The 14,737-nt window shown below is 38.3% G+C and overlaps 1 protein-coding gene across 4 annotated transcripts in view; it reads right to left on the bottom strand.

Annotated features, from left to right (window-relative positions):
• Positions 1-14,737, bottom strand: part of DCLK1 (doublecortin like kinase 1) — a 255,376-nt gene that overhangs the window by 70,562 nt on the left and 170,077 nt on the right. For 3 of the 4 annotated variants that reach the window (XM_071552689.1, XM_071552705.1, XM_071552679.1), the window contains exon 5: positions 11,903-12,019. In XM_071552689.1, the coding sequence (XP_071408790.1) occupies positions 11,903-12,019 (117 nt within the window). Of the gene's footprint in view, positions 1-701; positions 833-11,902; positions 12,020-14,737 lie in introns of those variants that run through there. The other variant, XM_071552696.1, reaches the window with a different exon arrangement.

The raw sequence follows: 14,737 nt of genomic DNA, 5'->3' as shown, positions 1-14,737 counted from the left end.
AAGTCTTTAGTCAATGGCAGAGAACATGATCATGTTTTCTTAAATTGCATTGTTCCTGTACTCAAAAGTGATGGGGAATAAGGTGCTTTGTTAACATTAAAAGACACTTGAGATATGTAAACCTTTTCATTCCATTTAGCTATGGCTTGAAGTGCTACCCACTGAAAATAAAATACATTATTATTTGTAAGAACAAATCAGCTGCTTGCTTTTCCTCACTCATTCATTTGAAGAGATTTTCACAATACTATCTGACCAAAACATCACCTCAGACTTAACCCAGAAAAGCTTTCTAGAGGCAAATAAATTGGATGTAACTCCTGCAGTCTTACCTACAGGAAAACATCACTTTCTCAAATAAGTAAGTTTGTTCATATATGTCAGTGCCTATCTTTTTAGAAGCATCTTCCCATGCACATGACATTATCCAATAAATTAACAAAGCAATACCAGCAGAGGACAGAATTCTACTACAAAGTAAACACACAAGCAGCTATCAATAATATTCACGCTGAAGCACTGATAGAAACACTACAAAGTGTGTATCATATATACATATAAATATTCTTAATCAAGCAACTGTTATATCACAGTACACATTTGTAAGTGCCAGGATAAAAAGAATCAATGATCAGATTCTCAGATTCTGAATCTTAAGAGAATATTTACATACTAAGGATATCAATAGGCATTTGACTTACCTTCTATGAGTTCTAACATGGACAAAATCCTAGTGTTTAACCTGATAACAGTAAGCAGCAAAATTCCTGCTCTGTACTAAGCCAAGCTGTAGCCAAACTGAGAAGCAATGGGATTAGTTAAGGATAGCTGGGGCTGCTCACAGAGTGAGCTGAATGCGATGCAGGATTCATAAGCAGAAGCCTTTTCTGCGTAAGGCTGACGTCTTCAGAGCAGCAGTGGGAGGTGCAGGTGCTGTCTTAGGGCTACATCAAAGGTGTCAATTAAGCATAATGCTGCTGCTTCACAACGCTGAGCCACTGCAACCCCCACTCGCTTTCCATGGAGCCCCGAAAGCCTGAGCAATATTATATGCTGTGCACTGAATCATAATGAGGTGCCTTTGGGGGCAATGTACCAAATGACTCATCCAAAAATCAAAATGACAATAACTCTTGTAAAACCTTGGCTGGCAATCTAGCAAATGCTAATTCCCTCGGATAATACAGTAGCCATTTTTAATAGATTCTTCTTACTTTTTACATAATATATTGTTCTCACTGGCTAATACTGGGCCCACACATTATAAGGAAGAAACATGTATAGTTACCACACCACACATATCAATAAACCACATCATTCTGCATGATAAATAATGATCACTTAATAGTACTTAGATGCTTTGAGTGATCCAATATGAACACCACTTTGTGCAAGCCATTGTTTAAGGATATTTGCATAACCATTGGAACAACAAAATACACTAATTGGATTTAAATAGGCTGTTTTTATAAAAAATGATTCCACTCATCTAGGCTTTGAATTCTCTCTATACAGAGGACAATGGTTTGCACACATCAGCACTCATTCAAATGTTGCACTAAGTATGTGGGGGAATATCCATATGTATGTATGTATATTCATACAGCAAAAAACCCTATAGGTTTGGTCAATAACGAGTAAAATCAAATTTATTACCAATACCACTAAAATAATTTAGAAAAAGAGCAGAATGAAGATATTAAATATAAGCTTTCTGAATACTTAAACTTCTAAAGTTTTAAAAAGCTTCTTATAAGGAAATATGGCATTATTTAGAAACTAATATTAAATTACTACTATTCACACAGAGCTAGTCCTCAAGACTGCTGAGTAACAACAATGCTCTGCCTTCTCTTTAAACCAAGCAGACACTCTTAGGTATTATTGTAAGCAAATTTAAGATAACAGGCACACTTCAATACAACTTGGAGCACCAGGTACCAGTTCCTGTTTCTTATAGATGGACCCCTTCTCCATAAATTTCACCAGTAGTTTTTCTAAGAATTACTATAATAATATTTCTGTCCTGAAGACAAATTCTTGAGGCTACACAGTGCCACCAGACAAATAGATGCAATGGTGTATTTAATTATTCCATATTGATGCATAGCATGTTGAGGAGTATCTATTTGGAATGAGAAAACGAAGTATCATAAACCGTAAAAATTACTTACTTGTCACCAGAGTATCCAGAGTGTTTAAACTAATCTCAAATGCTCTCCCCAACAGTATTTTTTAAAAAAGGAAATGATGATAGTTGTGCTTATGTTGGCCATTGGTAACATGTAAAATCAAGAATACAATTAATGGATCCAGGGCCTCTGGAGATTTAAGTGGTTTCCTCACCTCCCTACCCATATCCAGAATACAAACGTGCTAAGTACCTAAAATGTGTACCATACAAGGACTCCTCCTGTAGAGCTGTTTTGAAACTCTAGAGATGGCAGTTAGCACTGGAGAAGACATTCCTTTTACCAGTCTTTAGGTGCTATGGTATTGCCTTCTACACCTGAAGTAGTTTTCTAGACCTTACTTACAAAAGCTGCAAAATAGGCTTTCATATGATAATATTTATAAACTAGTGAAAATGTTGCAAATAAAAAGTACTTTGATGGCATTCCAATAAATTCTGATAGGGCACCTTTTTATTAAGTAATAAAAACAAAAAGTAAGAAAAACCGAATTAAAGCATCAAGTGCCAGTCTAAGAAGCCACCAATACATCTGCACTGTATCAAAATAAGACTTTCCTATAAAATTGCCTGTTGATATGCTAGCATACTGCACTCTATAAAACACATAGAAATGACTTTGTGTGTTTAAAAAAGTGGTTTTCCAAACACAGGAATGTTTGTGAAGAAGAAAGAGGAAACTAAGGGAAGGAAACAGTGCAGGCTTTTTTTTTTTTTTGCAGTCACAACTTATGAATAGGACAAGTTAAGCTAAAAAATTAATTACAGAAGTCACAACATGTATAGGTCATATTTGGCAACTGTTAGATAGAAAATGCTGATGAGAGATCACTACTTGACCTTGCCTCAATTACTTCTGTAGTTTTTCACTGTCCTTTCACTGTCTCAGTAAGATTATGTATTTACAAAGTAGTTAGGGAATAAACCATACCTTACCTTTTTGTTCCTTCTGCTTTTGTATTGTACTCGTATACACCTTTTCATTTTTGTCTTCACACCACAAGACAGTGTGTACAAAGCACCACATTAGGAAAATGCCCTCAGGAGGATTCCATAGTAAAAACAAGGCTTTACAGGTTCTACCCTAGGAGGCAACTGGTTGAGAAAAAACTAACTACCAGTACTGCAATCATTTTAATTGCTGCTAAACTGTCCTTTTTACATTCAATCTTTTCTAGAGTTTACATCATGAAGTTAAGCAGATACATGATCTCTCTGCCTCTGAAGGCAAGGCTTGACAGACCCACAGCAGCACTTTCAGCTGATTAACAGATCAACAGATTAGGAATGTCAGAAGAAAGGATCACCTTCAGGTCAGGTTTACATTCCTCATCCCAGCAGCTGCCAACACCCAAGTCCCTGTTAGTCACTGGTACCTGTGGTAGCCACACAATGTAACCCAAGCAGTGCAGAGCTCAGCAGGGTCTGTAGATCCCACATATGTTCAGCCAGCATTGTGTCTCTATGATACAGGACTTCTACCTCAACCTGAAGTCAGCCATGTCTGCACTACCAAGTAGAGAAGTACTACAGATACACAGAAGTTGCAGAAGTATCTTATATCTCAGAAGAAAGGAAACTGCCTTGAAAATGCAATTCCCTGGAATACACTAGTATTTGTTTTTTCCGCAGCCTCAGAAGGTGAGTGTCTCTTGGGTTTTGTCCCTCTGCACTTCAACTGCTATGATCCTGGCTGCTACTTTCACGTAGTACCTGATTGAGAGAGCATCTAAATGCACGTAAGATTTAAAGAAAATCTTTTGAACTATGTTGCCTATTTTGAAAGACTAGAATTCTCAAATCAGTCCATGTGAACAGACTACCAATTCTGAGCAACTTACTTTATTCAGGGCTTTACCTTTGAAATCTTTAGAGGATTTTTAGAGGGTTCAGTCTAACCAAATCTATTTCTCTTACCAACTCTTGATTTTGGCAATAGAGTACAAAATGATAAAACTTAATTTTTTAATGATTAGTATCAAATACAAACACCATAAATAAAAAAATTAAAAGGAAGCCATGATCAAAGGAAAAATATCTGGAAATCTTTGGGTCTGCAGGATGACTCCATCACTCCCATGGTTTGTACTCATGGCTTCAGGAAAATTTTGCTTCACCATACTTATTACAAAATCTGTCCACTGAATACCTATAACAGCATGAATAAAAACATGTGACCTGTATTGAAAGACAATATGATACACTATGTTCCTTCCTTTGGAATACAAAAGACCTTCTTGAGTCAGATGGTTGAAGAAGGGCTGTTTCTGGATAATAGCCTAAGTATGAACTATCAAAATAAATGAAAACATACCTTACTGCAGAAGAACACCTCTACCTCTTATTTTCTAACTAGCACAGAAAAGCACAAGCATCTGATCTACAGAAGCCTCCAATAAAGTCCAATTTTCATATCCTAAATCACGTTTTTCTTTAGGGAACATGTACAGTTTTCATCAGGGTTTAGTTTGACATGCAATTTCACAATTCTTTGTCCAAGTATAATTTTAAAGAACAACATGTAGTCCTTGGTAGTAAGATCTACTCTATTCATTCATTGTATATGCTCCCTTTGTCATCCAGAATAGGTATGTATGAACACAGTTATTCTTGAAATAGTCATTTATCACAATAAATAAAGCAAACTCCTGAATAACTCTTTTTAACACCAAACCTGAATTGCTATTATAAATAAGATTTCAAGCATCTAAAACATTCTGGGTGATAACTTGAGGGAAACAGGAGATTGCTCAGAGGGGAGAAGAAGTGAGAATGAAATGATATTGAAGGTTCTCAAACTGTGAAAAAAGAAAGTAGCTACTTTTGAGGAGAGCAAGTCCTGAAAACTAGAGTTGGGATTTCAGAAACTAAACCAGAGTTCATCTGAATGGAGTATCTTTCCCCAATTTAATGGACCAAGGGTACAGTAATTTCATTCATCTCATGCTGCTCTTGATTTGATTAAAATAATGATCATGAAGAAGTAAATGTTGTTTTTTCTGAATCTGTTACCTCTTCACCCACATTGAAGCTGCCACTAATGGTGTTAATTGGCAGCTGGCCAGAAGTTGATAGCTACTTAATAGGCATCAGCTATTCCTAATTTTCAGTCACCAGCAACAGGCTGATCCAGTCTTACTGAAATTAAACGTCTCTGTTTTGATGCCCTTTCCTGAATACTATTTGATGCTGACAAAAAGACATCAAAGCATTTTACATGCTTTAAGGAGACATAAAAAAAATTAAATAGAGGTAGGATTATCTCTTGCACTTGGAACCAAACTTCAGCCCTTTGCCTGCCCAGGAGGTCACACTACCTTCCTCTGCATTTCTTCTTTGCCTCGTTCCCTGCTTCTTTTCTCTATTCAGACTGAAAGCCTTTTGAAGCACACAATACCTCAAATGGATTTGTATAAAACTAGAAAGCAATCCTCCTGCAGCGAGATTTCTGCCTTTTGGTGCTGTTTTGAAACATAGTCAGATGTAAATAACAAACTGAAGAAAACATAATAATGGAGAACTCAGCCCTTACCATAGATCTTCCTAGCTTGTATGTACTCTTGTAAGAAAAAGGTATTCTGTGCTTTTATATAAAAATAAGACACATCTGCTCTCAGGAGCCAGGGAGGCTACCATGAAAGTATAAGCACATTAAACATATCCTCTGTTATGAAAAAAAAAGGGAAAAAGCAAGGATGGAAGAAAGGTGGACCCCACCTATCAAAAAGCATATATTCCTCTGAAGTATGCCAAGAAACAGTGTAAAGGTAGATACAGTATTTGGGCTCACTGGAGACTGTATAGTTCAAGAGATGATGGGGAGAGTGTGCTTCCCATTCCCTTACTGATGCATGTTACCTAGCCCTCAGTTAACCAGAGAACAGATTTGAATCTGTGTGACCCTGTGCATTTGTGTAGCTTCTGGTTTCACTAAAGGTCTTTCCCTGCAACCCTGCAGCCTCCTTGCCATTCACAGGTTCCTCCCTTTTCCCAGTGCTGCCATAGCAGTGTGCCTTAGAGCCTGTGGGATAATGTTTTTTAACCTGTTATTCCCATGGCCATGTACGAGCAAAGTCCGTCAGTGCTGTTATGGTAGGTTTCAGGCTTGCCAAGGAGGCTGCCTTTACAGGTGATGGAGGGAAAAAGAAACCTTCAAAAGGTGCAAGTTATCCAACAGCCTTGCAATTATCATTAAGAACTCTTTTCCCCCAGTACCAGATGAGATGATGAGGGGAAATGGTTGTCCAGAGCAGTAGTTGGGTGCTCACCAAGGAGAGGGGACACTCAGAGTCCACTGCCTTCTCCTGCATAGAGTCAGGGTTCACCACAACAAAGTGAGACTGAAACAGAAAGTGAGTGCCTTCAGGCAGAATTTTCTCAAAAATAATTTAATATTACTCAATTTATCTTCAAAGCCATTTTGGTAAAATGTTATTGTTCAAAACTTGAAGATGCAAAAATGAGACACCAACAGAAAACCAACAAACTACTAATCCCACAAAATAACCCCTTTGATTTCTGTAAGCAATTTCACAAGCTATTGGAATGAATTTGGGAAAGTTCATCACGTTTTACCACCATTTGCTCAGAAAAAGGAACTCGCAGATTTCATTGCATTTATAAACATTTAGTTCAAGACAATATTTGGCTTAATTCACTGACCTCTTGAAATTGTGTCAAGGAAGGGAAACTTGCTGAGGATGGCATTTAAGTGCTTAAACCAGAACAGGCTCTCTACATGTCTTAGTCTTATTTCTCTAACAATGGGAAAAGTAGCCAAGGACTTTGCCTTCATTAACTCTAAAAATGCTGAATCCAAATCAGCTATCCTGTGTTGGATGGGAGAAAAAATAATGTTGAATACCTGCATTGAAGACTACACCATACTATAGATGCATACAAAAGAGAATAAAGGATAACTCAAGGATATCCCTTAATTTTACAATTTTATCAGTTTTAATACCCAACTTTGAGATTTTAATATTTTAACACAGTCCATGTCTATACAACTTCCCTTTTTTTTAGCCCATATAATTATCCTTGTGTATTGTCTTTACATGGACATTAATTCAAGACTGAAGCAGGCATATGATCATTTTGTGCAGCTAGAATGAGCAGACTTTTCAAAACACAGCAAGTATCAAAAAAAAGGAAGGAGTCAGATTCTTTCTAATTAACAATATGCTCTTTTCCATACACCTCACTTAGCTTTCTGTCAAGAATACGCTATCAAGAATGGTTTCTGTTTGCCCTTTATCCCCACTTCTTTCAACCTTGTTTTTTTTTAAAAAAACCTCTTAAAAATTATACACCTTTAATTTTTTTTAATATCTATGTATTGCCTTTGATCTGAGTGAAGAATCTACTTTTTTTTCTTGAGTATTTTCTATGTTTATTACTAATGAAGGAAAATCGCCAACAGCAGCTTAAAGATGAACTGAAAGCAGTTTAAAAACATAGAAAAAAAATACATACACATGCACTTAGCAGTAACAACATGACAACAAAAGCATAACTTGCAGTTATGCACGAGTCATTCAGGATATTCTGTAATACTGAGATGTTTAATGTAGACATCATGGCAAAAATTATCTGCTCATACGCGCACTAGATGGCAATTTCTCAACTCTGCTACTGTCACGGGTACATAATTCCAAGAAATAGGCAGTATTTTTAGGGATGCTGGGTGGAAGAAAAGTGAAATCTGTACATATTGTTTGTATTTCACAGGAGAACTTTGGGTTTTGTTTAAAAATATCTAAGAGTCAGTGGTTTTTTTCTACTGCTTGTTTTTTTAATGCAATGTCTAATATAAAATATCATTTTTTAAAAATAATTGATTTGTTTTAGTTTAATGTGATTTAAAAAACAATTCTTGAGAGCAAGTGTCTACTTAGTACAATGTTTCTTCCATGTATAAAGTAATACTGATGCAAGTACTCACGTTCATAAGGTTAGAAATAGGCTTCCTGTAACATTCACACAACTTGACCTCACTATTTGCAGAAGGCAAACTCAAGAGATACAGACAGTCAAATCAGAGCCATCACCCCACTAAACATAAATTCTATTAGAAACACCTTCAATTGTATATCCTTTTTAAGCTGTTAGACTAGACTAGACTAGAATGTATGTATGCATGCCTGGCTAGGCTTCATGAACGAAGATTTGGGAAGGGCTCTATCCATGTGGGTGTGTCCTTCCAGCCTGCACAGCGGATTTTTTTAGGTGAGGCACAGCATGCGTGGAACTGGCCCCACCATTTAACTCCTAAGGTTCATCTGCCACAGCCGAGAGAGCTTGGACGGTGACAGTAAAGTCCTCAGGACTAGAACCTACAGCCCCCAGTATTCCCAGAAGGTCTCCCATCCAAGTACTAACCAGGGTTGACCCTGCTTGGCTTCCGAGATCTGATGGGATCAGGTGTCAGGGTGACATTTAACTGCCTTACTAGAATAGAATAGAATAGTTCATTTGGAAGGGTCTGACAACAAACATCTAGTCCAACTGCCTGACCAATTCAGGGCTGACCAACAGTTCATCATGTTCAGCTGAGGAGGGGAGCAATAGGGTGGCTTCGGTGAGCAGATGGCATCCAGCCACAGTCAACCCACCACATAGTCTTTGACCATGCCCTCAGTAAAAAAATGCTTCCTAATTTTAGAGTCATAAAGTTGTTTAGGTTTGAAAAGACCCTTAATATCATCAAATCCAACTGTTAATCCAGCACTGCCAAGTCTACCACTAAACCACGTCCCTCACTGCCACATCTACACATCTTTTAAATACTTCCAGGGATGGTGACTCAACCACTTCTATGGGCAGCCTGTTCCAATGCTTGATAACCCTCTCCGTAAAGAAATGCTTCCCATTGTCCAGTCTAAATCTTCCATGGTACAGCTTTGAACCATTCCACCATGTCTTGTTATTGCATACCAGAGAGAGGAGCTCAGCACCTTCCTCTCCCGTATCCTCTCCTCAGGAAGTTGTTGAGAGAAATCAGGTCATTCCTCAGCACCTCCTTTTCTCCAAACTAGATAAGCCCAAAGTCCTTAGCTGCTCCCGTAGGACATGCATTCCAGCCCTTTCACCAGCTTTGTCATCCACCTCTGGACACATTTGGGTACCTTCACATCATTTTTAAGTTGTGGGCCCCACAACTGCAAACAGTGCTCAAGGTGAGGCTGCATCATGGCTAAATACATTCTGATAATCACCACTCTTGACCAGCTGGTGATGCCATATCTGATGCATCCCAGGTTGCTGTTTGCCCTCCTGGCTGCCAGGGCACATGGCTGACTTGTAATGAGCTTGCTGCTGACCAGCAACACCAGACCCCTATCTCGAGGGTTGCCCTACAGCCACTCTGCTCCAAATTTGTACCTGTGCCTGGCTTTACTCCATCTCAGCTGCAGAACCCAGCATTTAGTCTTGTTAAATTTCTGCCCATTAATCATTGCCCAATGCTCCAGTCTATCTAGATTCCTCTGCAAGGCAGCTTGTCCCTTGAGGGAATCAACAGCACCTCCCAGTTTGGTATCATCAACAAACTTGTTAATGGTGCATTCCACTCCTACGTCCAGATCATTGATAAAAATATGGAATAAAAGTGGCCCTAGAATTGAAGCCTGAGGAAATGCTGCTGGTGACCAGTTGACAAGCAGATACAGCCCCATTCACTACAAACCTTTGAGCCCTGCCTCTCATCCAGTTCTTTACGAAGGTTCCTACCAGTTGACAGACTGTACTGTCAGCATTCCATACATTCCTGTAGGGCTTTGTCCAATATTTTCTCTAAGAAAATTTAATTACCATGTGCAAATGATTATTCAAATAGTCAGGCCATGGACCATCAAACTAATAAGTGCCTATTTTCTATAAATGTATTGGTTTTACATAAGAAATATTAAAGATCATTACATCTGTCATTAGCACAGCACCATCTGAAATGGTTTGCATTTTTAATATTTTCACTACACTGTTTTTTTCTTGTTATAAATCAAATGATACATTCATTATTATTGTAGTATAATGAAAACATTCCATTTTTTCCCCAAGCTCTAAAATAGTCTCCTGATCTTTTGCAGTGGTTGAACATGTAACGTATTCTGCTCAGACCTTCACAAAAGGGAACTGCAAGAAGTTAAAATTTACTCTCCTATACTTCTCCAGCACGTTTCAGTAAAAAACAGTACTATTTCCCACAGGATCAAAACCAACAAGGTACCATTTAGTCAACATGGCAAAAATATTGCTAGTCTCATAGAAGTCCCATAAAATTGTTATGCATAGCAGAACAATTATTTCTTTTAGAAATGATCACACACAGTTCTGTGTCCATCACCTGTACGCACAAATGAATATTCATTATAAAAAAACCCAGAAAGAGTCTGTAACATTCAAACACGAAACAAAGCCTCCCTTGCTAAAGTTTAATTTAGCTCTGTTCCACCTAGCTTCAAAGAAAGTTATTTCACGTGTTCAAGAAAGAGCTACTCTGGGCTTGTTCCTCACGATCAGTACTTCATCCCATTACCTCTTTTCAGGTTTCTGCATTTCAGCTGTTCTTAGGATGTGTAGGAGGCACATTGCCTCCCAGACCTGCTACCCACATCTACGCCTCTGTGTCTCATTGTGTGTCTCCAACTATCATCCCTTCCAGAGTTTTCTCTTACCTTTGTATTTTAGTTTAAAAATCTATGGTTCCAGCTGGTCCATGCCTATGCTCCTTGAAACCAGCACCTTGGCCATTCTGATCACCACCTCCCCACAAAGACCTTATGGTGCTTGATGCAGGCTCCAGTATGCCATTTGCTTCCCTGTTGGCAGAAGACTTACGCAGAAACAGTGAGGTGGCTTTCAGACAGCTCTGTTTGCCCCTTGCAAAATCCATATTCACCAGCAATGCTGCAAATGCTTGAATGGGTCTACTCCACTAGCCCACACTGAGGATTATTTGTACCTTCAGGCACCAATATTAGCAAATTCTCTAATGTGCTTTTTTGTTTATTTATTTGTTCTGCTTGGGAAAAAGCTGCTTGGGGCAAACTAGTCAGAGGCTAGCTATCTAGTGGGAGCCACTGTACAGGCAACCAAAGCAAGGTCCTTCAGACAGAACTTTCTAAAACTTTTTGCTGTGTCTTCTCCAAACTGTACTAGTCTGTACAGGTGACAATTGTACAGGTCAGTTCTGACATTTCTTCCTTAGCTGTATTCGAACCTTACATTCCCATCTGTAATTGCATTCTTTCTCTTCCCTGCTCCCCTTCCCTCAATATCCTGATTGTCTTTAACCAATCCTTTCCTCACTGCTGCCTCTTCACTCCCTCAGAAACAAAATACAAAAAATATTGTGAAATTAACCTTTAGGTAACAGAGATCTTATGCTGCATAACTTAGGCTATTTTCTAAATTGTTCTTATTCAGTTTCTAGTACAAAGAATACCACTTTTTCACAGTCTTTAGGTATTGGAAGCAAAATCATGCACACAAAATAAAGTTAATTGAACCAGGGTAATACCAGAGTATGATTTATAAAACACTGAAGTTTTATTTTGTATTGGGAAGACACTTGAGAAAACAAGTGAATTTTTACCATCAATTGTTTACACACAATGTTTTTCCACAGAAATGTGAAATTTTAAGTGCATTGCCCACTGTATTGAAATAGAGTGGTTGCTGTTGTTAAGAAAAACTGCTTGCTTGCTTTACCTGAGCTAGTAGAAGCTGGAGACTTGCTGCGTCGGGATGGGCCTGGGCTCTTGGTGGTGCTCCTCCGTGAAGTCGATGCTATTTTGGTATAGGAAGTGGATTTCACCACACGACATTCTGAAAGACAAAGAAACTGTGTAAGTTAGCAATTAAGAAAGCCAGCAAGATTCTGTCACAGAAAGAGCACTGAAAAGTGCAAACATTTAGCCCACGCTTGTTTTCATTCACCTTGAGCAGTTTTATGAGAAAATATAAAATCTGTATAAATGGCTCCATTAAAATCCAAGTACAGTATGTACCATGTCCCAGACAAAGAACTGCTGCAGTAACCCAGACTTTTAGATACCATGGTTACTGCAGGTAGTCAGGACAGCTTAATTTAACAGTTCTGAGACTACACATAAAATTTCTTTGCTTTTGAAGATTTCAGCGCATGTAATGCAGTGATTTTTTTGTAAATAATCCAAATGCAATGTAAGCATTTTGGTCAACCTAGGCAGTCACCTCTAGAAAAACTGGAAGGCTGCTTTCATGTATCAAGATGTTAGGGCTGTACAAGATGACGCAGGTGTCTGCCACTCATGAAAGACTTGAGGAAAGTGAAGCAGGTTTGTTGCTCCTGCTTAATCCTCTTGTGAGCAATAGCATACATTGTGTAGCCCATGCAATTCATCACAAGTTGAAGGAAATGGCACTACTTGCTCATAAGAGATATCAGTAAAATCAATGAAAAGGCGAAATTGCCCTCCCACTTGAGAACACTGCAAGATGTTCAGGTTAGAGTTTATATACACCCACACATCTCTGTAGGCATCCTTGCATTATGCCTGCAAAATGGTTCTTGGCCTGAGGATAAAAGAACTGAGTGTGCATAGTGCTGATGTCTTGTACTCCTAATGGTTTCTAGATTAATCACCAGACATATTATGCAGTTGGGCAAAAAAAAAAAAAAAGGGAAAGATTTCCCCTTCTCAGCCAATACACAATTAAAATTCTGCAGCAATGTTTATACTGTCTTCACCTGACAATGTCAGTACATTTCACTTGTTTAAAAACACATCAGTAAACATTTAGTTCTGTATCAGACCTGTTTCCCATTTTCTTCCCATGGTTAAGGTTCCTCAACAGAGGTTAAGAGAAATAAACAAGTTTTTTCTTCCTAGTCAGAAAATACTGTGTACAAGCCTGCACATTATTTAGTCTTCACAGATCAGTGGAGCCTGTAACATAGTTTAGCTAGAGTAGAGAACAAAGGAATAAAATTGAGCATAACTAATTAACTTACACATATCCACCAGAGAATGATGTCATGAAATTTATTTCTCTTGGCTGCCCTAACTGTTTGTCTTTCATCAAGCTGTTAAAGGAAATAGAAGCAAGAACTGATGTGTTACTGAGGGAACATCCAGTACAGCTGAGAGCTGAGAGGACAAGAGAAATGCCTGGGTCTCCCCAGAGCAGCTTTTCTTCACAAACTCTCCATATTCCTAATGCCCATTAGTAGCTAATTCCTTTCTGTTGAGATATTATGTGATTCACTGATGACTACTCTCATTTTATACTGGAATGGAGAAAAACATTTAGTCCACAAGGAAATCAACAACAGAAAACAGGAGGAATCAGATGAAACCTTCCAATTAGGTGCCATTAGGTACCTAAGGTAGGAATCTTACACTGTATTGTCATGAACAGTTGCTCTAGAAACCATATACAACTCAAATGTAACCAGGTTCCTTACCTTTCCTGTAAACAAAGATGTAAAATTTCCAAACACCTAACAACCAACTTGTTTGATCTTGTAAAACTATGATGTAATCCCAGTATGGGCCTCACTCACAGGAAACACTTGGGAAGGGAACTGCATATTCTAATGGTCAACAACCCAAAAGACTAAAGCAGAATTATCCAATCAATCAAAATCCATTAGAATGTATGATTTTCTTAGTAGAAAAACTTCAATAATCCATGAAGAAAACATCCAGTTTACTAACATGTAAAAAGCTTTCCTATTTCCAGCATGTAAAGAAAACAATTATCTACATCCCTCTTTTGCAATTCATGCTCTGCAGTAAAGCTTATTACTAGTATTAATACTTAAGTTCTCTCAATACCTTATAAGCACTCAGAGCTACAATGAGGTTAGAGAGAATATCCTGTATTTGAATGCATGTTTCCTCTCATAATATTGGAAAGGACCAGGCAGAAAGTGGTACAAAAGGAAAGAAAAGGCAACTAAATGCACATTCACTTTATCTTTCTATCCTACTGACATAATGCTGTTGAGGACAATACTAAAGACACCCTTACGTCCTTTTCACCCAGCCCACTCAGAAATTAAATTAAAATAATTAATAAAAAGCTATTCTTCATCTGAGATTTTGTCACACATGGGCAAGAATCATGTGGATTACCTGAACTTCAGAGGCTAACAGCATTTTATCACCATCTTCCTACATCTCTGTAGCATGTGAGAAGAAGTCTCACATGCTACAGAGGGGTGCTAACATTTCTGGGAAAGAGGGAGACTGGCAGCTGGCTGTACCCACTAGAGTATTTGACTACCCTTCACTGTTGGTGGGTTGGCCCTGGCTGAATGCTAGGTGCCCACCAAAGCTGCTCTATCCCTCCTCTCCACAAATGGACAGGGATTCATGACTTGAGATCAGGACCAGCAGAGATCACTCACTGAATATTGTCACAGGCAAAACACTCTGAACGTTGGGATATTAACTGAATTTATTACCAACAAAATCAGAGTAGGATAATGGAAATAAAATAAATGTTAAAAACACCTTCCCCTAGCCCCTACTCCTTCCCAGTCTCTACCTCCTGATC

This window comes from Pithys albifrons, chromosome 1, assembly GCF_047495875.1.
Source record: "Pithys albifrons albifrons isolate INPA30051 chromosome 1, PitAlb_v1, whole genome shotgun sequence".
Classification (NCBI taxonomy): domain Eukaryota; kingdom Metazoa; phylum Chordata; class Aves; order Passeriformes; family Thamnophilidae; genus Pithys; species Pithys albifrons.
This window is presented reverse-complemented; position numbering and strand designations above follow the sequence as displayed.